Here is a 24,321-nt window from a genome sequence, read left to right on the forward strand (position 1 = left end):
GCAATGGATTTCTTAAGCTCTAAAGGATACTCTTTTATATTTAAGGATGCCCTTTTTATTTCTCTTTTGCATAAGTCTGAACTCTTGGTTGCATGTGACAGAAAGCTAGCAGTACCCACCTGAGATAAGGAGAGTCTTTGTGTAACTCTAGAGCAGGAAAGATGGTACGCACAGAAAGCTGAGTCATCCCTCATCATAAGGAGCATTGATCTCTCTCGATCTTTTTTTTTTTTTTGCTCAAATGGGTTTATTCCAGGCACTCTGGTTCCTGACAGCTCCTGGCTCGTACTGTCCTAACTTGAGCCTTTCAAAGAAATGATCCCTTCAAGTCCTCCTTTCCCTGGCAGGAAAGCAATGCTCTATATAGACATGTGTTATCATCCCTGAACTGCCTGAGGTTGAGGGTATGGTGAGAGGATGTGAACCCTGACACTATGTCAGCACAGGACCAGACTGAGAGGATGGGGCCAGTGCACAGAGTTCAGGCTGTGACAGGGGAGAAGTTCCTGCCAAGGAACTGGGAGAAAGCTTCTCTGCCACAAACCCTGATGGTTTAGAATGAACTCCCTCAATCAAAGCAGAACTAGGATTGGAGGGAGGTTTTTGAGCTACTACTATACTACCTACTGGTGGTTGGATGATCTTTTGGTCTGATCCAAAGCAATCATTTTTGCAAAACCAAGTTGTTCCTGCTTCTTGTCCCTATTTTAATAAAAAGCCGGTATTTTGTTTTCTTTATTACACAGGCTTTTCCCCTTCTAGCCGAAGTTGGATAAAGCAAATTACAATAACTATGTTTATGATTGCAAAACTACAAAGTAGATGACCAAGTAATCTTAAGCATCTCCTTAAGTCAAGTGTAGCTTGCAGTTCCTGTTATTAACCATTTAAGGTAACAGAAAAAGCTCAGATGACAGTACCCAGGCTAGATTATTTATTAAACAATACAGGGCAAACCACAATTCAAACCAGACAAGATTAGATTTCAGAGCTAGTGTTTTCTAAGGCCTTGACTAAAAAATCTAGGCCATCTGCCAGGCAGCTGTTCTGAGACAGATATAAACTTATCTTGCTACTGCTCAACAAACAAAAAATATATATACTTTTGGTTATCAGATATCTGGCAGTAAAATGACAACAAAGTAAATTTTCCAGAGATTTCCTAACTTACAAGGAATATGGAAAAATTCCCGGGTCCTGTCCATTGATTATTCTAGCCAAGATCATTACATTCAATTTGTAAAACTAGATTATTGCGTTGGCCTCTTACACAGGTTTCTAAAATGAGTCCTCTGACACGAGCAGTGAGTCACTTGCTGAGAGATGTCAGTCTCTTGTTTACAACAGACTTATCACAGAAGCCACATCACTCTGCAGAGGTGGAAGTACTAGTCTGCATCTAATACAATTGTAGCCACTGAGATGAAAATAAGACCAGCATTTTTCTAGGCCTCATATCTGACCTTGAACCTGGCCTCTATACACCCGTATGCTGGCCCTACTTACCACTACTTTTTTTTTAAAGATTTACTTTTGGGGCAAAACTGCGGCATAGCAAGTAAAGCTGCCACATGAAATGCCACTCTCCCACATGGGCACAGGTTTCTGTCCTGGCTGCTCCAATTAGGATCTGATTCCCTACTAATGGTCTGGGAAAGTAGTAGAAGAAGGCCCACGTGTTGGGACCCTACCATTCGTGTGGGAGGTCCAGATGGAGCTCCTGGCTTTAGACTAGGCCAGTGCTGGCTGTTGCAGTCATTTGGGAAGTGAAATAGTGGAAGATCTCTGTCTCTTTGCCTTGCCTCTTTCTGTCACTCTGACTTTAAAATAAATACATCTTAAAAGAGTTTCTTTTTAGGACCCAGCATAGTAGCCTAGGATCCCATATGGGTGCCAGATCGTATCCCAACAGGACCCCACTTCCCATCCAGCTCCCTGCTTGTGGCCAGGGAAAGCAGTTGAGGACGACCCAAAGCCTAGGGACCCTGCACCCATGTGGGTGATCTGGAAGAAGCTGCTGGCTTCTGGCTTCAATTTGGCTTAGCTCTGGCCATTGTGGCTACTTGGGGAGTGAACCAGTGGACGGAAGATCTGTCTCCTCTCTATAAATCTGACTTTCCAATAAAAACAAATCTTAAAAAAAAATAGTTTATATGTATTTTATTTGAAAAACAGTGACAGAAAGAAGAGTAGTAGGGTGGGAGAGGAGACAGACTGATCTTTCTCTATGCTGTTTAGTTCCCCAAATGGCTACAATGGCCTGGTCAGGTCCAGGCTGTGAGACCAGCAGACAGGAACAGCATTCTCGATGTCAGAAACCTACGTACTTATTTTCCACTTCCCTTTCAGGAGCATTAGCAGGAAGCTGAACTAGAAGTAGAGCTGCTGGGACACAAACTGGAAGTGGTGACTACCTGCTGCAGGGTATGGCTGGCCCCTGGGAGGACACATTCTTACCCACAGCAGCTACTAAACTTGAGTCCTACTGTCAATCTCTGTCAAACTTATATTTGTGACATTTGTATAGAATTTTCCTTATACTTTGATAATGTTTACCTGTTATTTTGGGGAGACCTACTTTTATCTAATATAATGTTTACCTGTTAATTTAGGAAGACCTACTTTTATCTAATATCTAATTCATTCAATCATTTATATCTTCTGGCACACTAGCTAATGGGTTTGAATCAATGCGATCTAAGTGTGAGTGGCATATAACTTCATCTTAGGGCTCTGTATTTAACAATACTATTTCCACTGTCACTACTTCGGTATTTGTGCCTGAGCAATTTGACTTGGCAAGATAACCAAAACTCCAAATGCAATTAATACGCTTTCCTCACCAGGTAACTCTCATTGTGTGATTGGTACACAGTATGTTGTCTAATCTAATGCAGTCCAGTTTATAAGGATCTGCATTCCTCAAAAGCTAGCATTATTCTTTAAGCATGACTACACAAATGCTAAAGAAATGGGCACAAAGTTTAAACAGCATAGTTTAAAAAAAAAGAAAAACAAAAACAAAAAAATAAACAGCCTAGTTGAATTGCTTCATCAATTGCTAATGTTGGATTAGGCCCTAGTTCAGAGCTACGCACTTGCAGGGGGTCAACTGTCAGAGAGCTCACTACTGGTTGCTCAAATTTCTGTAACCCTCTGTTCTTCCTACTCTGACATGTTTAAAGGTCATCGACAGTGGACAGTGCTGTGGCATAGTAGGTTGAGCCACTGCCTGCAACACCTATATTCTATAGGATCGCCTGTTGGGGAGGTCCAGATGCTTCAACTTCCTTTTTCTTTTTAAAAAAGATTTATTCATTTTTTATTACAAAATCAGATATACAGACAGGAGGAGAGATAGAGAGGAAGATCTTCCATCTGATGATTCACTCCCCAAGTGAGCGCAACGGCCGGTGCTGCGTCAATCCGAAGCCAGGAGCAAGGAACCTCCTCCAGGTCTTTCCCATGGGTGCAGAGTCCCAAGGCTTTGGGCTGTCCTCTACTGCTTTCCCAGGCCACAAGCAGGGAGCTGGATGGGAAGTGGAGCTGCCGGGGTTAGAATCAGTGCCCATATGGGATCCTGGCACTTTCAAGGCTAGGACTTAAGCTGCTAGGCCACGCCGGGCCCAGATGCTCAACTTCTGAGCCAAGTTCCCTGCTAATTGCCTGGGAAAGCAAAAGCTGGCACAAGTTCTTGGGTCCTGGAACCCATCTTGGAGACTTGGATGAAGCTGCTGGCTCCTGCTTTGGCCTGTCCCAGCCCTGGCTATTGCAGCTATTCAGGGAATGAACCAGCAGATGGAAGATCTCTCTGCCTCTCCTTCTAACTCTGCTTTTCAAATAAATCAAATAAATCTTCAAATAAATAAAGGTCAAGGGCAATTTCTTTTCAGACCCTAATCATTCTCCATAAATGACAAGTGCTTCCAAAGTGGTCTCTCTTCCACAAACAGCCCTTTCTCTCTCAATCCCTTATCCTCTGCTTTTGAGAAATGTAAATCACTCCAATGATTGTAACCTGTCTCATGATTTTTCGTATAAAATTCCAAATTAAAAAAAAAATCTATGTAAATTACTTACTTGAGGCAGGAAGAGAGGGAATGAAGGAACAAGCAAGCCTGTGAGAGAGCACTCCCACTGGCTGGTTGACTCCCTAATGTCCACAACAGCCACAGTTGGGAACCTCATGCCAGGTCTCCAGGGCAGGTGGAGGAACACGACTCCTCGAGCCATCCGCACCGCCTCTCAGGGAAGCAGGAAGTGCTTGGAGTGTGGAACACACCGCTGCCCTAACTTGATACACAGTTTATTACTCTTTTTTAAAAAAGATTTATTTTTAATTGGAAAGGCAGATCTACAGAGAGGAGAGACAGAGAGGAAGATCTTCTGCCCACTGGTTCACTCCCCAAGTGGTTACAATGGCCAAAGTTGAGCTGACCCAAAGTCAGGAGCTTCTTCCAGGTCTCCCACGGGTACACAAGTACCCAAAGACCTGAGCCATCATCTGCTGCTCACGCAGACTGTAAGTAAGGAGCTGTATGGAAAGTGGAACAGCCGAGACACGAACCGGCACACATAGGGGATGCTGGCACCTCAAGATAGATGATTAGCCTGTCAAGCTACCATGCTGGCCCAGAGAAAAATCTTTCAAAGACATGTCTTTACACGGCTGGTGTTTGGTGCAGCAAGTTAAGCCACTGCCTGCAATATCAACAGCCCAGAGCAGGATTGGTTCAAGCCTTGGCTGTTTCACGTATGACCCAGCTCCCTGGAAATATGCCTGGGAAAGCAGACAGTCCAAGTACTCTCATGAGGGAGACTTGGGTGGATCCTTACTTCAGCCTGGTCATTGCGGCCACTGTGACCAGCAGGTAGAAAATTCTCTGGTCTCCTCTGTAACTCTGCCTTTCAAATAGATAAATCTTTTTAAGTTATCTTTGTGCATATCACATTCCAGAATACAAGTCCAAGTGCCAGACCCTTGTAGATCTCACTTCTGTCATGCTCCTATGCAGGAGGCAGAAAAACGACTGAGTTTCCCAGTGTCTGAGACGTCTTATCAGCTGTTCCCCTTGCCTGCAACTTCCAGCTTTCAAAACCCCTCCACCTTTCCCCAAGCAGCCAGTGCCCTAGCTGCCATCACTTTCTCTCTCCCTAACTTCCTTGCAGGCTCTCCTCACTCAGTACTTGTCCTAGTTGCCTGTGGCTTTCCCTCCACTATGGGGTCTGTTGCTTCCACCAGAACTATTGGAAAGTGAAAAACAAAGCCGAGGTACACTGGAGCAAAACAGAGAGAAACACAAACTGCAAATGTCTACAGCTCCTGACTCCTGTGCAAGATCCCAGCATCCCCGTATTGCCTGCCTTTGCCCCGCTGCTGACTGACTCACTAACCACAATGCTGCTGCTACAGCGGCAAAGCAAGAAAGGAAGCAAGGCGTCAGGGCCTTGTTCTCCAAGTCAATACGTATTTCACGGGTGTCACCGTGTCTGCGTGGCACAGGGCAGTAGAAGAGCCCTGGGGTTTCCTGATCACAGGTGCACACATCTTATTAAAAACAAAAAAACTCTAAGAATTGAAAGCTATATAGGTAATTTTAGACCCTGCAGTTAAAAACAAACAAAAAAAGTTGGTTCTACAGGAAATTAAAATGACCGCGAAAACGAAGCCTGGGGGATTAATGTAACTTGCACTTTGAATCATCACTAACGCCTCTCCAGCACAGGCCCCTCATTAATAAAACACAAATGTGACTGCAGTAAGCCTTCTTACAAAAGCCACATTTCTGTAAAAAAAAATATTCCTGCGGCTCCATGCCGCTACTGCCACGGAAGGACAGTGAGGACACTTGCCCGCGGTCACAGGCCTCTGCCACCCACTCAAACAGCGGGGCCGGCTCCTGGCTGGCCCTGAACAACTCGCCTCCATAACGGAGCACCACCCAGTGAAACGCGGCAACTCCCCGCAACACCCTGCCTCCGGCCCTGGGCCTCACGGAGCTCTCAGCCATGGCGCCCCACAGGCCTCCCGGCACCCAGCACCGCACAGGCAGCCCCGGGTCCTTCGTGGCGGCGGGGACGGTCGAGCTCACAAAGCGCAGAGCCGAGCCACGACCGGCGCGGCCCCGAGCGCGGGACTCCCGGCGCGGACGCCGCAGTCTCGCTCAGCCGCCTCCCCGGCCCGCCCCTCCGCGCCCGCGCCCACGCCCACGCCCGCGCCCGCGCCCGCGCAGGGCGGGAAGCGGCCGGCGAGCCGCGCGCGCGGAGGGGCGGCCTGCACCTGCCCCGCCGGGCCGGCCCGCCCCCTCTTCCGCCCCGCTCGCGCGCCGCCGGCCGGCTGTGACGTCCCCCCGGCTCCGCCCCGGACTATAAACACTGGCGTCGGCGGCACCGCCTTCCCACACTCGCTGCCTCTCCCGCCGGCCGTAGCGTTCCTTCTCTCCCTTTTTCTTCTTCCCCCCTCCCCTCCTTGCCGGGTCGTCGCCTCCTCTCACCTCTCTGGCTGTGCTGTCCCCTCTGCGCCCTGACGAGGCCGAGTCCTCTCCCCCGCACCGGGCCCCCCGCCTCTTCCTCCTCTTCGCCCGCGCTGCTCCGGTTTCTCTCGGGCCGCCGCCGTCACTGCCGCACAGCTGCTGGTGTCGGGGCCGCGCTTTTTCCCTCACGTCGTTCCCGCAGCCTATGGCCCAGGCCGCCTTGGGTATTTCTGCTCAAGGTAACCACATCCCTCTTTAAAAATTCCGCCGAAAAAGAGAAGACGCTTTACCCGACTCTTTGGGCCGTTATCTCACGTGAGTAACCGAGGCGGAAGGAAGGGGGCCCGCGGGGCGGGGCGGGATGGGGCCGCGGCCCCGGCACGGGACGGGGGCTCCGGGGGCAGAGCAGGGATCCCCGGGCTGTCCTCCTCCGGGGCCCCGGGGCTCCCGCGCGGCGTCCCCGCAGCGCCCCGAACATGGCGGACGCCGGCGTGTGTGGCTGCTGTCGGTGCCGGCGGCGGCGACGCAGCGGAGCTAGGGCGGCGGTCGCGCCTCGAGGGCTGCGGGCGGCTGCCTGGCTGCTTTTTTTTCCCCCTTTGGGCGAGCGGGAGTCGCCCCGGTCGGGGCGAGGGGGGCGTGTGCTTAGGGGCGTGCGCAGGGAGACAGGGGGTCCCCGCGATCGCCTGGCGCGGCGTGCGGGGGCCCCCATCCCTCTCCCGTGGTGCCTTGCTGTTTCCGGGGAGGGGGACCGGCCGCCGGCCCGGAGGGGCCAGGGTCCCCGCATTCCGGACCCTGCACGCGCGGTGCCTCCACCTTGGCTGCCTGCGGAGTTGGGCGGGCAGGAGGGCGTCGCGCCGGCTTGCAACGGCCGGGGCCCGGGGTTATGAATGGAGCGGGGCGGGCCCGGCGCCCGCCGCTGGTGACAGCTGCAGAGGAGGTCGGATTCTTGGGGGGTGGGCGGCCGTGGAGCGGGAGCGCGGTCCCCCTCTGCTGGAGGAAAGTTGACGCCAGCCGGGGCCCGGCGGCGGGGAAGCCCTGGTGTCAGGTAGCGAGCGAGAGGGAGGCCTTTGGCCCCTTCTGGAAAAGCCTCGGGGCTGCCGCTCCGCCCCTGCGGCGCTCCTGATTGGACCGAGTCGCCTTCACTCACCCGGTCACCTCCCGGAGCCGGAGGATTAGTCACCATGGCTTCGCTTTCCCGTCCGCGCCACGATTCCTAGGCAGACGGGAGAATGGGCTGGGGTGGCTTTTCTGGGTTACTACCTTGATTGCCAACAGTTAGCTGGGGTGTGACGTGTTTGAACCCGGCAAGTCCGTGGATGTGGAAAACCGCTGGTTCAGAGACGTGAAGGACACGTGGTGTTGCGGCAGATGGAGCCGGGTTTTGTGCTGGCGTCTTGGGCACGTCAAGCTCTACATGTGCTGTTGGCAGCATTGAACCTCCACCTTGGATGAGAATGAGCTCACGGGGGAAGGGGTGATGGGCACTAGGGTGGCAGGAGTAGGAAAAGAATTTAGATGGCCTGGCAGGGCTCATGAGAACCCTTACAAACGTGGTGACCAAGATGGAGAAGCGGGAGGAGTTAAAAACGTTAAGTAGAAAGGGGTAAGCCCTGTTCAGTAAAGAAGGTGCTGGAGATCAAATGGTCTTTGCGGTAAGAATTGCATTTCAGAGAAAATGGGAGACAATTGGGGTACTTGCCAACTGTAGCATGCCCATATCATTAAATAGAGCTAGGTACGTTGGCAGTGAGGGTGTTTCGATGTTCTGGAACACCGATAGGATATTACACCAGGCATTATTTTGTATACAAGGCTTTTTTAACTCAGCAAATTTTTGATATCCATCCATTGCTGCTTTTACCAGGTTTTTTTTTTTTTTAAGTTTTATTTTTATTGGAAAGTCAGACATACAGAGAGGAGGAGAGACAGAGAGGAAGATCTTCCATTCAATTATTCATTCCCCAAGCAGCCACAACAGCCAGAGTTGCGCTGATCGGAAGCCAGGAGTCAGGAACCTCCTCCAGATCTCCCACACGGGTGCAGGGTCTCAAGGCTTTGGGCCGCCCTCTACTGCTTTCCTAGGCCTCAAGCAGGAGCTGGATTCAGGAAGCAGAAATGCCGGGATTAAAACTGGCACCCATATGGGATCCTGGCGTGTTCAAGGCGAGGACTTTAGCCACTAGGCTACCCGGCTGGGCCCTATCAGGTTATTTTTTTACTTCTGAGTAAGTCATGTGACTATATTGCTTCATTTTTTTTTTTTTTGAAGGTAAATAGTTTTTCACAGACGTTAACAGACTTCGCATGCTTAACAGTTGACATTAGCATTACCTTGCCAAAGTACATTTGTGGGAATTAGGAAAATGGATTTGGTAGTGTGGACTCCAGATTTTGCTTGGATTCCCTGAGCCAGAATCCAACCCAGGGCACTACATGGTCTTCAGTTGTCATGTCTGCCCGTATCTTTGGCCTGAGACAGTTTCTTGGTCTAACCTTGCTTTTTATACCCCTCCCTTGACAAGAGAAGTGTTAGCTAAACTGTATGTGTAAACACCTCCCAAAGACAAAGTGTGTTTCTAAGTGAGAATAAAGTATTTTTCCAATCATGCCTTATCTTAACTGGATAAACATCCCATCTATTCTGTGTGTAGGTGGCCCTCTTTTATCCCCATGTACTCCTTTCATTACATTGTAAAATAAACCTTTCAAATTGGGGGGTTTTCATTCCTTACCAGTATTTTTAGTTGTTCATTACACATGTTGCAGATACTCAACAACATTTGTGAAGGTCTGAGGCATAATGTTCTTGATGTTGCACCTCACTGCTTGAGTTGCATAGCAGGAAAAACATGAAAAAATAGTGATTATTCTGTTTATTTGAATGATCTGGAGTGAACTGTCCCCAGCATAAATTGGCTTCCCACTCACACTCCCCTTCCCCCCTCCGCCAAAGGCAGGAGCCAGAAGCTAGGAGCTTCTTCCGAGTCTCTCTTGGGTGCTGGGGACCAAGCACTTGGCCATCTGCTGCTCCTTTCCCAGGTGCATTATCAGGGAGCTGAATGGGAAGTAGCACAGCTGGGACTCCACCTGGTACCCATATGGGATACCCATGCCACATTCCACTGTATTATGCCAATCTCAATTGGCTTGTTTTATTTTTAAAACCATTTTTGATGTAAAAAATGGAGTGTGTGTTATGGTGGTAGTATATTATTTAGAACCTACAGTTAAAAGTCTCCATTACCCAAGGTAGGAGTTCTTTTCTAATCATCCTTGTCTTTCATATGTGATCTAGGAGGAGCTTTTCACCTCCCTTAAGGGTGTCCGTGCTCTAGTTGACTGAGATAAGCTTTATCAAGGCATGCTTAGGATGCTCATTACCTTCTTTGTAGCAGGTGTTAGGAGGTTGTGCTACATTAAGCAGTAACTCCTGGGTTAGAGGTAGAACTAGAGGTCTCCCCTCTGAGCTTAAGTGACAGCTCTAGCCGGTCAGTCATGGCAGCTGGTGACTTTTTTTTTTTTTTTTAAGATTTGTTCATTTTTATTGGAAAGGTGGATATACATAAAGATATTCCATCTCCCCTTTCACTCCTCAAGTGGCCAAAATGGCTGGAACTGAGCCAATCCAGAGCCAGGAGCTTCTTCTGGGTCTCCCGTACAGGTGCAGGGTCCCAAGGCTTTTTGGGCGATCCTCAACTGCTTTCTAGGCCACAAGCAGGGAGCTGGATGGGAAGTGGAACAGCTGGGACATGAACCGGCACCCATATGTGGGATTCCAGCATGCAAGGTTAGGACTTAAGCCACTATTAGGCTGTTGTGCCAGGCCCAAACTGTTTTTGCTTTTAATTTTTTTTTTATTTGAAAGGCAGAGTGTTACAGAGAGAAAGATTTTTCATCCATTGGTTCACTCTCCAAATGGCCACAACAGCTGAAGCTGGACTGACCAGAAACTAGGAGCCAGAAGCTTCTGAGTCTCCACATGAGTGCAAGGGTCCAAGGGCCTAAGCAATCCTCTGCTGCTTTCCTAGGCTTTTAGCAGGGAATGGAATCAGAAGTCGATCAGCTGGGACTTGAGAAATGAGATCTCCATATGGGTTCTGGTGCTGCCAGCGGAGGCTTAGGCTAGTATGCTACTGTGCTGACCCCGATCATTTCTAGGAATTACTCAGCATGTTACACAAGGTGCTAAGCACTTAAGCATGGGTTGTTCCTGATGGTGATATAACGGAAAAGAGCAGCACAGGGTGTGTGTGAGGAGACAGAGCTTACTTGCCCAACATTGAGTAAGTGCAATATTGAGATAGTTCTCTATTATGTCAGATACATACTGTAATATATTAGTTAATCACATAACTAATATAACAGCCGTTTATACTTGAAAAAGTTGAATTTAGGAATAAAAGGGTATTCTGTGGACATTCCAGACCATGCTAGTTAAAAGTGTTTCATACACAGTTGAACATTTTAAAATTTTAGGCCACCTACAGATTTGGGTTTTGGGGGACAGACTGTGATGTCAAGGTCTGACTTTTGTGGTACAGTGACTTAGCAAAGTCCTTGGTATTATTGTAGAACCCTTAAAAAAAATTGTGTCATGTGACTTTAGTAAAACATACTCTATTAAAAATACTGTTCTCTAGTTCATCCAAATCAGCCTAACCTGCTTGAAGCGCAACCTAACCATTGTTTAACGTAGGACAACCTACTGCTTCTTTGGTTTTCTTCTTTAGGGCGAACTTTCTGACCAAGTATACAACTACCCAGAGGGCCTAGGAGAAGTGCTGTATAGAGAGCAGTTCGACTTCAACGCTGAGCCACCTTGGGAACCTAGCTGATGATAGGGGGTTCCATCTCCTAACTTGTCCATGTAAGTATTTCACCTTGGGGGTGGGGGTCTGAGGTAGAGTACTGTGTTGCTGTCTATTTCTCAAAACCTGAGATTTTGTTTACCTCCTTATAAGTGCATTGACCTTAAAGCTTTTTTGAAATTCTGAACTAGAAACCTGATGGTTACTGGTTACAGGCTTGACCGAGTTGTAGGAATCATTTACCATTGACTAAAACACTAAAATTTATCTTTAGTATGTGATAAATATTACTTTTTTTAAAAAGATTTGTTTATTTTTATTGGAAAGGCAGCTATATATATCTAGTGAGGAGAAGAGAGAGAGAGGGGAAGATCTTAAGTCCGATGATTCACTCCCCAAGTGACCGCAACGGCCGGAGCTGAGCCAATCAGGAGGCAGGAGCTCCTCCAGGTCTCCCATGTGGGTGCAGGAACCCAAAGCTTTGGGCTGTCCTCAGTTGCTTTCCCAAGCCGCAAGCAGGGAGCTGGATGGGAAGTGGGGCTGCCAGGAATCGAACCAGCACCCATATGGGATCCCAGCTCGTTCAAGGCGAGGACTTTAGCCGCTAGGCCACCACACCAGGCTCAGGAGACATTTCACAAACAAAGATCAGCGGAAACTGTATCTCGTGGGTTTTGATTTTCTTTTCTTTCCTTTTTTTTTTTTGTTAATTTCATCTCTTCAAAACGCTTTCTTATGATCAAATTCTTCAATGACTCATAGACAAAAGGAGAGGTGTGGGCGGCTGGGGTCATACCTTCCATCCACTTGTTCATTTGAAAGTACCGAGACAACTAGGCCTCAGTCCCTGGAATACAGCTGACATTATCCAGACGCTCTAGCTATTGATACTAACTACACAAGTAAAGCTTCCTGGGCCACTATAGCTGCACCTTGATGTGTGGTTTTATTAAATAGTCCATCAAATAGAAATGTATTAAAATGAGCAAATACACTTGATAAGTCCAGTTAGAAATTTAGCTTAGGTTTATTTTACTTCTAACATCTGATGTTTTCACTCAAGTTCTCAGGGAGATTCAAAACTTTACTCTTATGAATTGGGGTCTAGTTGACATAGTTACTGGTGAATTCTGAGGTGGGAATTCAAGAACAAAAAGGATATGTCTCTTATGTTTACGGAATCTTAACCTTCTTTTTATCTTAAAGACTTAAGAGACTGATACCAGTGAGCTGATACATGAATGGTTCTACCAAATCAGAAAAAGTAATACAGTGAATAGTACTGTAGGAGTCAGAAAGGCTATAAATTTCCCTCTTGGTGTTGGAATAGTTATGACCATTCCTTCCTTAGATTGTGCTAAAGAGACTTAACAGAAGACGCAATGCAACATGCATCTCTGCTTCCAAACAAAAGATGGACTCCCAACGAAAGTGTTGGATATATATATATTTAGACAATGGGATGATGGACTGTCTGACATTGTCTGTACCAGTATTGTCGGGGCACACTTAAATAGCAGACTGATGGAATTGTAACTCCTTATGAAGAGTGTGACATGGGACAAATCAATGGGGGGAGGCGCGGGGAGAATCCCACACTACACAGAATTGTATAAGTTTTAAGAATTAAAAATATATATGGTGCAAGCATTAAAAAAAGACTTACTTTCAGGTCTGTCAGCCAGAATGACCAATTAAATTTATCATGCCCAAGTACAGTGTATATTAAACTGTAGTACTTTATGCTTTACTATGAAGCTGAAGGTCCATAATTCCTTTCCATATTCTGAAATGCCAAGAGCTGTTGAGATTTTTTTTTTTTTTCTATTTATTTGGAAGGCAGAGACAGTGAAAGAGATCTTCCTTCTGCTAATTCATTCCCTAAATGTCAGCAGCAGCCAAGGCCGAGCCAGGCCAAAGCCAGGATCCAGGAGTTTGTTCCACCCAGGGTCTCGTGGGGTGGCAGGGGTCTGGGCTCTTGTGATATTGTCTGCTTCCTCCCAGGTTTGTTTAGCAGGAAGCAGCAGCAGAGGTGGATGCGGTCCTAGGCGCTCCAGTAATGGAAGGTTGGTGTCCCAAATGGGGCTTAACCTGCTGGGTCGTAGCACCATCTCTGCAAAGTAATTCCCTTATAGCTTCCTTGATGTGCCCTAAACTAATTTTAGAAAATAAACCTGACCTGAATCTGTCTTGACCTGTGGCTATTTTTATCTTATCCCATTTAATGTTAATATTCCTAAATTTTGCTATAGAAATATTGTGATTACAGGATGCTGACTCACATTCTTCTGGTTACATAAAATACTGTCTGGTCCCAAAAGTTTCTTGAATTAATTTTAAAAGGTGTGTGGGGCAAGAGAAATTTCCTTATCCCAGAAATGTGTTATTCTTACATGGAAGTTTGCTATACTAAATACTAAAATCCTGAGATTAATTTTTTGTGGAGCAATACTATTTGGAAACAAGTAAAAGAACTTAAAACGGCAGCCTTCATGGAACTTGGTTACACATAGCATTCTAGGCATGCAGCCATGTGAACTTGTGAATTGTCTGTTTTCCAAGACCTCAGTTCTGTGCAGGTGGTCTGAGTGTGATTGGCTTCAGGATTGGGGAATGGATTGTTTTATTTGAAAGGTGCCGTTAGCAAGAGAGGTCTTCCCGTTGACCAGCTCACTCCCAGAATGGCCAGGGTGAGTCCAGAAGCTTTGTTTGGGCCTGTCACTTGAATGGCGAGAACCTAAATATTTGGCTCATTTTCCACTGCTTTCCCAGAGGCATTAGCAGGGAGCTAGATCGGAAGTGGAACCTGTAGAACTTGAGCTCATGAGGAGGTGCTAATGAAGTACAGGCTACAGCTTGACCACTGTTCCACAATGCTGGCCCCTCAGGATTAAGTTGAAATCAAGTGACCATAATTGATAGTTCCGATCACTTAAGTATGAACATGGCCACTTATAAAGCAAAGCACCTGCGTATTTTGGTTTCCCAATGTAAGTAAAAGTCATTTCCTCTGTACTGTAATCTTTTTAAGTGTACATTATGTCTAAAGAAGCAATGCACATACTTAATTTATACATTTTTGGTGATGGTTCCAAGATTGCAGCTGACCACTTGCAGACATCAGGTGACTTCAGCCAAAAGTGAACTAGTGTTCTATGTCTCTAGTGAATGATTAATCATGTTAATTATCACCTAATAGAATGCTAGTGTCTCTGGGTATCTTCAGTTCCCACATAGTAGTGAAGAGTTTGTTTAAATGGACTCTATAACATAACTGGACTGCCTGATAAAGTAAAGGCATTTTGTAAATTGACGCTCTGCCTTCTAATTATTTTGAATTTATACGTCTTAACAGGCCTTGCACTCTTTAACCAACATGAATTTGCTAATGCTACTTTTTAAAGGTATTTCAATCCCATTGGCATGGAGAAAGTAATATTTAAGTGATGTCTTACAAATAAATGGTGTCTCTGTATTAGCACAGTGTGAAAAAATGGCACATGGATGGATAAAGAAGGTTTTGGGGCCGTGATATTCTTGCTTTGGGAAAATTGGAATGTTTTCAGAGAGAGCTAAAGAGATTACAGGGCATAGAAGACAGCTCTTGCATTAATTCTAAAGGATAGTTGATATTCTGTATGCTTTGTTAAGATAATCTACATCCGTTCTTATGGAGTTTTTCATATCTTGTATATTTTCCTGAAAAGTAAGGATTACTTAACTCCCAACTATTACAAATGAAGTGTTACAGAAACATTAAACTATAAAACTTAAGTGGTAGGCTGCTATTCCAAGCTGGTTATTGCTCAGATGGCCTGAGGAGGCTGTCCTAATTGAAGTACTCACATACTGGTAAGGCCCAGAAAACAGATAATGTCCTTCACCTTCATTCCAAAATTCTCCATGCCCACTTAAGGGATTTTTCACATGGTAAGAAGCAGAGCTTCAGCCGTCCAGTTCTCTAACCTGTATTCTTCATGTTATACTGATTTAATAGGACTAGTCAAGCCATATCCAGCTATTATATGTTACGAAGGTTAACAGCCAACTTCACTTAGAGCAGCAGTCAAGACAGCACATTGTAGAATACCCTGCCCTAAACTGTGTCTGGTGTAAGCGCATAGTTCAAGTCTATTCAGGACTTGATATGAAGTTTTTTTTACTGTTTGCTCACATAGGCATTGTGCTGTAAGCTTTGGGTTGATTTTTGTTTGCTTTTTTAAATTCTGATGTATGCAGACTTAATCTCTACCATGGAAAAGGTACCCTCTAGAACTTTTTTCCCCCCCAAAATGTATTTTATTTTAAAGGCAGAGATCTTCACCTGCTGGTTCACTCTCCAAATGGCTGCAGCAGCTGGCGCTGGGCCAAGCTGAAGAAGCCAGGAGTTTTCCAGTCTCCCACATGGGTACAAGGGCCCAGGCACTGGATCAGAAGTAGAGCAGCCAGGATTTAAACTGGTGCCGATAAGAGATTCCAGTCCTACAGGCAGCAACTTTACGTGCTGTGTCACAGCACCAGCTGTTGAACATCTCTTCAGAACAGTAGCTACTAGACATATTGTAGCTATGGATTTAATAAAGCTGAATTAAATTAGAGATTTACATTCTAATGTAGATGTAAAACCCACATATGTACCTGGTTATTGGCTGTTGCTTTGGACAGTACCAATAGAGGACATTGTAGTCATCCACAGAAAGTTCTGTTGAACAGCAGTACTCTGGGATAGTTTTTAGGAATGGAGGCACATTAGCCGTAATTTTTTAGTTTCTTAAAAGCATATGCTTAGGAAACAGCTCCTTACTATTTGTATGTGCTTCTATAGGTTGAATTTAATATTAGTTTTATGCTGACCTTAGTTAATTTCTATGTCTGTTGTTTGCAAGGATTTCCTAACACTAGCTTTTATTTTCTTTGTATTCAGTGTAGTCAGCCTGTGTTTGGGATCATCAGAGCTAGGAAAGGATATCACAGCATGATAACAAAGGGCCTGGCACGGTAGCCTAGTGGCTAAATCCTGGCCTTGTGCATGCCAGGATCCCATATGGGTGCTGGATTCATATCCCAGCTGTTCCACTTCCTTCCATCTCCCTGCTTGTGGCATGGGAGAGCAGTAAAGCATGGCCTAAAGCCTGGGAACCCACATGGGAGACCCGGAAGAAAGTCCTGGCTTTGAATCAGCTGAGCTTCACCCATTGTGACCACTTGGGGAGTAAACCAGCAGATGGAACAGGAATATCTGTCTCTCCTTCGCTCTAAAAAATCTGGCCTTCCAATAAAAATAAATCCTTTTAAAAATATGTTAACAAGGACGCAAACAATAATCCCAAATACAGAGATTTCTGGGGAGAGGAAGCATGTTTCTGAATATTTCTTATTAATCCAATAAGAAAAAGCAATGATGTATGTTTTAAAACTGTTACTAACCCAGCAGTGTAGCTGTTGTACGCGGTTACATGCTCTGAACTCCAGCACCTAGACCAGTACTGCTTACCTGTCAGGATAGAGCCTCTTACCAGAAAGGGAAGTGTCACACTGCCAGATTCTAGGTCGAATACAATCAACTGTTAAGTAATAAGCAGTTGTTTGAAAAATTGCAAACAACATCTAAAGGAGTTAGAGCAAACACCTGGGAGATTTACACAGGGGACTGTTTATTTGGAAGGCAGAGGCACAGAGCTGACTCGCTCCCATCCTGGTGTCCCATGTGGGTGGCAGGGCCCAGTCACTTGGAGGATCATCATCTGCTATCCAGAATCGTTTGCAGGATGCTAGATCACAAGCATTGTGGTCAGAACTGGAGCCAGAGCTCTGATGGAGTTGCTGATAGTGCAGGGGCAGTTTAACCTGCCGTAATGTCATACCTACGTGTAACTTTAATGCATAATGAAGACAAATTTTCATTGAGCATAGACATCGGATGGACAGTGAGATCTTACTGAGATAAATAGGGTTATTTGCTGTGCTGCATGGAAACCAGCAAAGCTAGAAAATTTGCACTTAATATGCATCTCAGTTACCAAAAGTAGTTAAGTATTTAACTTGTGTTTAAGTATACACCATCTCCAGAAAAATGTTTAGTCTTTATATCAAATAATCAAGAATTGCCTAAGAGTACCTGATCATGCCTTTTCCATTTGTAAAAACGATGCAGATTGCTGTGAAAATCGGCAATCAGTGAAAATTTTCTCATTAAGGTATGTTTTAGCATTTATTTTGAGGCAATTTTGTTTAGGTAGCCTTTGCACAGTCACTTTGGGTATCTTTATGCTTTTCTTAAGTATAGCATGTTTATTCTTACTCCCTTTTTGAAAAATTCTTCAGTGGTCACCTTTGGTGTTCTTTCTTAGGGTTATTTAGCTTTTTTTCAGCCTCATCACCTGAAAAAAACTCAACGTAGGCCTGCCACTTGTTTTTGCTCCAATATGGCAAAAGTTCATCCTTTTTTTGTTATCTGACTTGCTCCAGGCCTCAAATATGTTAAGTCAGTCATCTTTTTCAAGTCTTTCTAGTGCTCTTTCGGGCAGTCATTTATAATTATTTATAAAGATATTCTGTATGGGTAAGTAATTTTTTTGTTTGTTTCTCTTATAGGTAGAATGTAGAGGGAATTTAAATTGTCTATTTTTTGTAAAATTGTGAGCTGAGTACTGAGTGATGGAGTGTTGTATGAAAATAAAGGGGACACTGCCAGTAGGCATCATTAAGAGTTGTGTAAATTTCAAAGTCCCTCTTAAGTTCTCATTTTTAATGAGGCAGAAGCGGTGCTCGCCAGGAGCACTGGTGTGTTAGGGTTGGGTTTCCTGCGTAGGTGTCTGGGAAGCCGTACTCTCCGCCTTTCAGCTCTCCCTGTTCTACTTCCAGGGAGCTCTTCACTGCAGAAACCCAAGACTCATATTCATCCAGCTTGGTGTCAAGTGGGCTGTGCTGCCAGAATTATCTTGTGATTATTTGAGAGATGTGTCAGTTTCTTCTGAAGTACAATCAACTGTAGACGCCTTTGTAGCAGGTGTGTAACAAGGCAAGTGCCCAGCTGCTGCAGCCACTGCTCCTGGATCTCCACTCAGGAACAGGAGGGCTGAGTGCCCTCAGGAAAGGCTCCAGGGAGCAGTGAACGATTCTTTGGAACCTTTTTCTTTCGGCAGCTCTTCATGACCATGTGTTCTCCAAACACACCAATACAGCGGTGTAAATAAGGGTTACTGTTGTGCTTTTTTTTTTCCCTTGCCATATATGATCCAAAAGGCATCTTATTCCGTGAAAGTAGTATTGGGATTATAGCTATTGTTAGCAAAATAACATGAACTTTTGGAATATGTATTAATAAGGTCTTTGATTTTGAAAATAGTTTTAAAGTGCTTGTGAGTAAAGAATACTTACTGTGTATTACAAACGCCCAAATTTTTGTTAACAGTAAAATTGCTCTTCTGTTTTGAAGAGAATCTTAAAACTTGCTTTGAATAGATTTTGGAAAGTGTGATGAAACTAATTCAAGGTCCAGCAGCATCAGGCTGTAGTACAATACTGATCCATTATGTGTTGGAGCCAATTAGTGTTATTTCTTAATCTGTAAGCCAGATAACAAGATGTGGTGTTAGTTGGGGGTTGTCATCATTGTCAGCAAGAATTGCAGAGACTTGGTCTGTCTGTGTAAGCTGGGCTTGCCTTCTTAGTGGAGGGTATGGTGAAGTCTTGGGAACTGAAGTGTGGTGACGTGGGCCTGGAATGTGGTGCTGTTACCTCCCAGCATGTGTCATTCACACTGGCTCTTCAGAACATGCCGCATCTCGAGATTTTGGTTTAACACATGATTCACCAGTTAATTTTAGTAAAATATTAGTGTTTTAAATAGAGCAAAAATGTGAGAACCTAGACCCTTGTGATCAGGGGAGCTGTGATATATTTTGGCCTACCATGTTAAGAAACTTGCAGGAGAATGATTTTAAACCACATTTTAGAACTCCTTTATATTTGGGGCTTTGAAAGTAAGAAAGACTAAGGATCATCCCATCCTTATCCACCTGAAAATTACTAGAAACTTTGAGCTTCCAGATGATTTGAACAGTTTGTTGCCCAAAATGTATTAGAAAACCTGTCTCCTACAAGTGTTTATATTCTGCAGATTCCAAGGAGTTAGTTTTTCCTGGGTCTGGGAAGGTGTTACCAGTCAGATAGTCCAGCTTTGAACTTACATGTGGATCACTTGTCTATAAAGGTTATGGACTGTTAGAGATGTGAAAGGTGGGCCTTTGTTTTTAACACACTTTTGGGGAATTCGTTATCGTTACTTGTTCCTGAGAGAGACCTCACTCTGGTCTAGGAATTTGTATGAATCCCAAAGCCTTCAGACTGCATACAGTATAATCAACTATCTTCGTGTTAATCTAATTAAGGATATCAAATAACACTGGCATGTAATGCATCTTTTAGTGCACTTGAATTTGCCTTAGTCCTTTTTTGTTGAAAACTGCTAATAGAGCAAATGAATTTTATTGTAATAGAGTCTTTTTGTCAGTTTGGTTAACTACATTGCAATTTCTTCTGAAGTGACCATTCCATTTCAAAGATGAATCCTCACTTCATAAGCATTATATCTTTCCTTTAGAGCAGTACTTGATTTTCATATTTGTACTCCTTGGTGTATGTTTTTATTCATTGTGATCCCATTATTTGTCAACTTTTAGATTTTGAGTTGACATTTAAAATTATTTCACTTGTATGAAATGAATTTGTAGTGTCAAGAAGCAGGTGTCTGGTTGGCTTAATTGTGTGGATGAAATCAGATTTACTACCAAAAGCACTTGATAATACGGTTGTGGAGATGTGCCAGTAGAAGAAATAGTTTAAGGTTCAGGATCTACTTATCTAAAATCAAAGAATAAAATAAATGGAATCATAAAGGAAAATAGAAAGGCCTAGGTGTAATAGGAGATTTATTATAGCAAGAGTAAATTTAGAGTTTATTCACTACCTATGGGAGTTTAATATGCCTCAAAGTGGTTACTTGATTTGGGAAATGTAATAATTTTATTATGAGAGCTCTGTTGGATTTCCTCTCCCTCTGCTCCTCAGAAGAAGACATCCTGTGCTTTATAGGAATGAGGTATTGGGAGCACCATATTGTCTGCTTTGCTTAAACACAGTTTGATTACAAACTTGTCTGTGCCTCAGTGTCTTCATCTGTAGAATGGGGATAGCGTGTACCATTGTGATTTTAAGGATTCAGAGAATTGATACTAAGAGCAGTATCTAGTATATTGCTAAGAACATGCCTGCTATGATACCTAAGCTAGTTTAGCAGCCAGAAGGAGTTGAACCTACTAGATTATGTTGCTTGAGAGTAGTTGAGAAATAGTCTGCTCTTGTGCTCTTACTACTCCAGAAAAAGCTCTGAAGAATGTGGCAGTCAGCAAGAAAGGCACAGTCTGTTCTGGTAACAGTTGGGGAGCTGAGTGAGAGGCAGAGGGCCACCCTGCAGCTGTAGGGAATGGAGACTGAGTCTTGTTCTGATGGGAATTTTCTGCTCATGGGAGCATTTAGTCGCCTGCAGTGGTTCCTGATTGGATAATCAAGTGTTTTTAAGCAAAACATATGGCAAAGAATTTGTGGAAATTGATAAATGTTTTGGTGCAAAACATTTTAAAATCGATGGATATGAGGGTTCTTCAAAAAGTTCATGAAAAACACATGAAGTAAATTTCAAAACTTCTTGCACCTAAATAATCGTTACTCATTACTGCTTTGACATTTACCTCTTTAAGTGGCCTTGTATTGCTCTTGATGCTTGCTTGAATGTTATTCTAGAATTCTTCTTATCTTTTGCTTAAAGTAGACACCCTTACTCTGATCAGATTTAATCGTTAGTCATGTAGCGGCCTTTAGAAGAATGCTAAGTTGTGCTTTGACTTACTGCCTGAGTGTTAGATTTCATGCAGATAAGCATAAAATAACTTCTTTGGTAAAACGAAAATATTCCTCAACTTTTTTGTCTCTGCCACAGCAAGAAAGAGATTTGACAGTTCAACTAAATGTAATTAGGTCCTTGGGATATGAACTTGGTGTTTAAAAATAAAATTTTGTATTTCATGAACTTTGACTATTGCTATAGCTTATTTAGGATATTTTGGGAACCACTGAAATTGGAGTACTTGCAGGATAAGAACGAACCATCACCCAAGGTGACCTCTAATGTGATGCAGAGGGAAGATGAAGGAGGACACGCAGCATGAATGAATGACAGGTTTTAAATCAGGTTGCCAAGACAGCTTGTGTTGGCCACTATTATGTCTTGATACGCTGCTAAAAAGAATAGGTGAACTAAACAATGGGGAAAGGTTTGATTGGAGAATAGGATTAGGCCTAAATAGAGCTAGAGGGTTTTGTTTGTTTAAATAAGATTTATTCATTTTAAAGGCAGAGTTAGATCTTCCATCCACTGGTTTCCTTCCCAGATGTTCACATCAGCTGGGGCTGGGTAGGTCCAAAGCCAGGAGCTTCTTTCAGGTCTCTCACATGGTTATACGGGCCCAGGCACCCGGGCCTTCTCTGCTGCCAGAGCAGAAGTGGAGCAGCTGGGACAGGAACCTGTGCTCATTGAGATGCGGGGCTTTACTCACTGTGCCAAGCTGATCCCTAATCAGAGTTCTTGGTAACTGAGTGAGTGTTTTAAACAAATGTTTTTAATTAATGTGCTGTATGATTTTTTTTTTCCTTAACACATTTGTGTGCATTTACCTGGAAATGCCGTTGTATGGATGTAGTATGTTGAAGACAAGCTGTTAACTTCTTGACTGCAGATAGATCACTAGCTGCCTATTGACTTATATTTGGAGGACAGTAACAGACCCCTCCTACCCCCCCCCCAAAAAAAAAAACAACTCTTCCATCTGCTGGTTCACTCCTCAGTTGCCTGCAGCAGAAGTGACGTCAGTTATCCAATACTCCCAGTTTTCCGTGTGAGTGCCAGGTAATGAGTATATGTTAGAGAAGAAGTATAAAGCAAGGTAGGGACACAGATGGTATGCAGCAGTTGTCACTGCTTGAGATATACTTAACCATCACTAGGACCTACTGCTAGTGCACATCCTGGGAGGCAGCAAAGATGGCTCAGAAACTGAATCTCTGCCACTCATGTGTAAGACCCAGTTAGAGTTCTGGGCTCCTTACATTCACTTTGCCCACCCGAGTTGGAATTTGGGCACTGAATCAGTATTTGAAAGATCTTTGCTTATTTTAAAAGATTTAAGATTTACATTTTTTTAAATGTGTGAGGTGTACATTTGCTTTTCAATAGCATGAAACAATATTACCTGGTTTTTCTAAATAGTGCTTATAATTGTATAAATTCAGTAAATTAGACATGTTGCATACGCTTTCATTAATAGTTCTGTTTAACTGTTGAAATAATATGAACTTTTGATCCAATTTCTATTTTGACAGTTTGTTGCATATTCTAAGGACCCAGACATAGGCTTGCTGGCCCATCTCTTGTTTTTCCTGGTATATGACTTTCGGCTTTGTGGAATACGGCTGAGATGAAAGGATTCATTGACGATGCAAACTACTCCGTTGGCCTGTTGGATGAAGGAACAAACCTTGGAAATGTTATTGATAACTATGTATATGAACATACCCTGGTAAGTGTATCTGACAATTTCAGAAGAAAAAGTCCCTTTATTTCTCTCTTCCTTTACCATTAGGCTTCTTGAAATACTAGTTATACTATTGTCAAATTGTTCAGCCCATTCCTGCCAAGCCATCCACAGGAAGCTGGCAGTCAGATGTCACTCTTTTCTGACTTTAGCAGTACTTTCCTGGCTCTGTTACCCACAACCAGTAACATTTCAAGACTCAGATTATGCCTAAGAAAACGGCCTACCCACCTTTTTTTAAACCCTTGCTTTTTGGTGGTGCCCATAAATCCTGGTGTTTTTCCACCAGAGTAGTTTATTTGAAAAGCAGTTACACAGAGAGACGAAGGTGGAAATGTTCCATCTACTGGCAAACTCCTAAATGGCTGTAATGACCAGTCCAAAGGCAGGAGCCAAGGGACTTTTCCAGTTCTCCCATAAGGTTGAAGGAACCTAAGAACTTGGGCTGTCTGCTTCTTTCCTAGGCACACTACTCTCAGGAAGCTGAATCAGAAGTGGAACCAGCCAAGGTGCCTGTATGGAATGTCAGTGGAATAGGCTGTGGCAGATCTGAAAGAAGTGCCACGCTCCTGGCTTCAGCCTGGCCCAGCTCTGGCCAATATAGCCATTTGGGGAGTAAACCAGTGGATGGAAGATCTGCTGGTTCACTTTGCAGATGCTCTTGACAGCTGGGACTGGGCAAAGCTGAAGCAGGGCTGGCCTCAGTCCAGGCTTACGGTATGGGTGGCAGAAATGGAGTCTGCATCATCACTGCTCCCTCCCAGGGTGCATGTTAGCAGGAAGCTGGACTCCCTGCCAAGTGATTTGAGCATTCCGAGTACTGTCTTAGCCATTTCACTGACAGATTCCCCTCTGAACAGATAGGTCGTCTTCTCTCAACTACCAAGAAGTGAAATTGAGGCAATTATCAAAGGTGCAGGGTTTTTTGTTTTTTGTTTTGTTTTGTTTTGTTTTTTTTTTTTTATTTTTGCTTTGCTGTTTTAATTTTATATGGCTGTATACAGCTACACAAAATCAAGTTTAAACAGAAAATGAATATATTCAGCAGTTTCCTTTTCAAATTCAATAGATTTGGTTAAAGTGTTCCAATGTGTATGAAAATAATGTTCAATTTCTTTGTGTTTTGTCTTTTTTTCCCAACAGACAGGAAAAAGTGCATTTTTTGTGGGAGATCTTGGAAAGATTGTGAAAAAGCACAGTCAGTGGCAGAATCTAGTGGCTCCAATAAAGCCGTTCTATACAGTGAAGTGCAATGCTACTCCAGCTGTACTGGAGATTTTGGCAGCTCTTGGAACTGGGTTTGCTTGTTCTAATAAAGTAAGTTCAGTTTTGTGTTACTACACATCTTAAACTTTTTCACTTGTAGGGAAATTAACACAACAGAGCAAT

General features: G+C 44.1%; 1 protein-coding gene across 3 annotated transcripts in view; it reads left to right on the forward strand.

The window, feature by feature from the left end:
• The first annotated feature begins 6,650 nt into the window (after positions 1-6,650).
• The window catches only part of LOC121167609 (antizyme inhibitor 1), a 30,749-nt gene continuing 13,078 nt past the window's right edge, over positions 6,651-24,321 (forward strand). For 2 of the 3 annotated variants that reach the window (XM_040997151.1, XM_040997153.1), the window contains exons 1-5: positions 6,651-6,788; positions 11,204-11,340; positions 18,146-18,290; positions 22,721-22,917; positions 24,076-24,249. In XM_040997151.1, coding sequence (XP_040853085.1) covers positions 22,816-22,917; positions 24,076-24,249 — 276 coding nt within the window. In that variant the 5' untranslated portion in view covers positions 6,651-6,788; positions 11,204-11,340; positions 18,146-18,290; positions 22,721-22,815. The remainder of the gene's footprint in view (positions 6,789-11,203; positions 11,341-18,145; positions 18,291-22,720; positions 22,918-24,075; positions 24,250-24,321) is intronic. The other variant, XM_040997152.1, reaches the window with a different exon arrangement.

Source organism: Ochotona curzoniae, unplaced genomic scaffold (assembly GCF_017591425.1).
Source record: "Ochotona curzoniae isolate NIBS_2020 unplaced genomic scaffold, NIBS_Ocur_1.0 patch4, whole genome shotgun sequence".
Classification (NCBI taxonomy): domain Eukaryota; kingdom Metazoa; phylum Chordata; class Mammalia; order Lagomorpha; family Ochotonidae; genus Ochotona; species Ochotona curzoniae.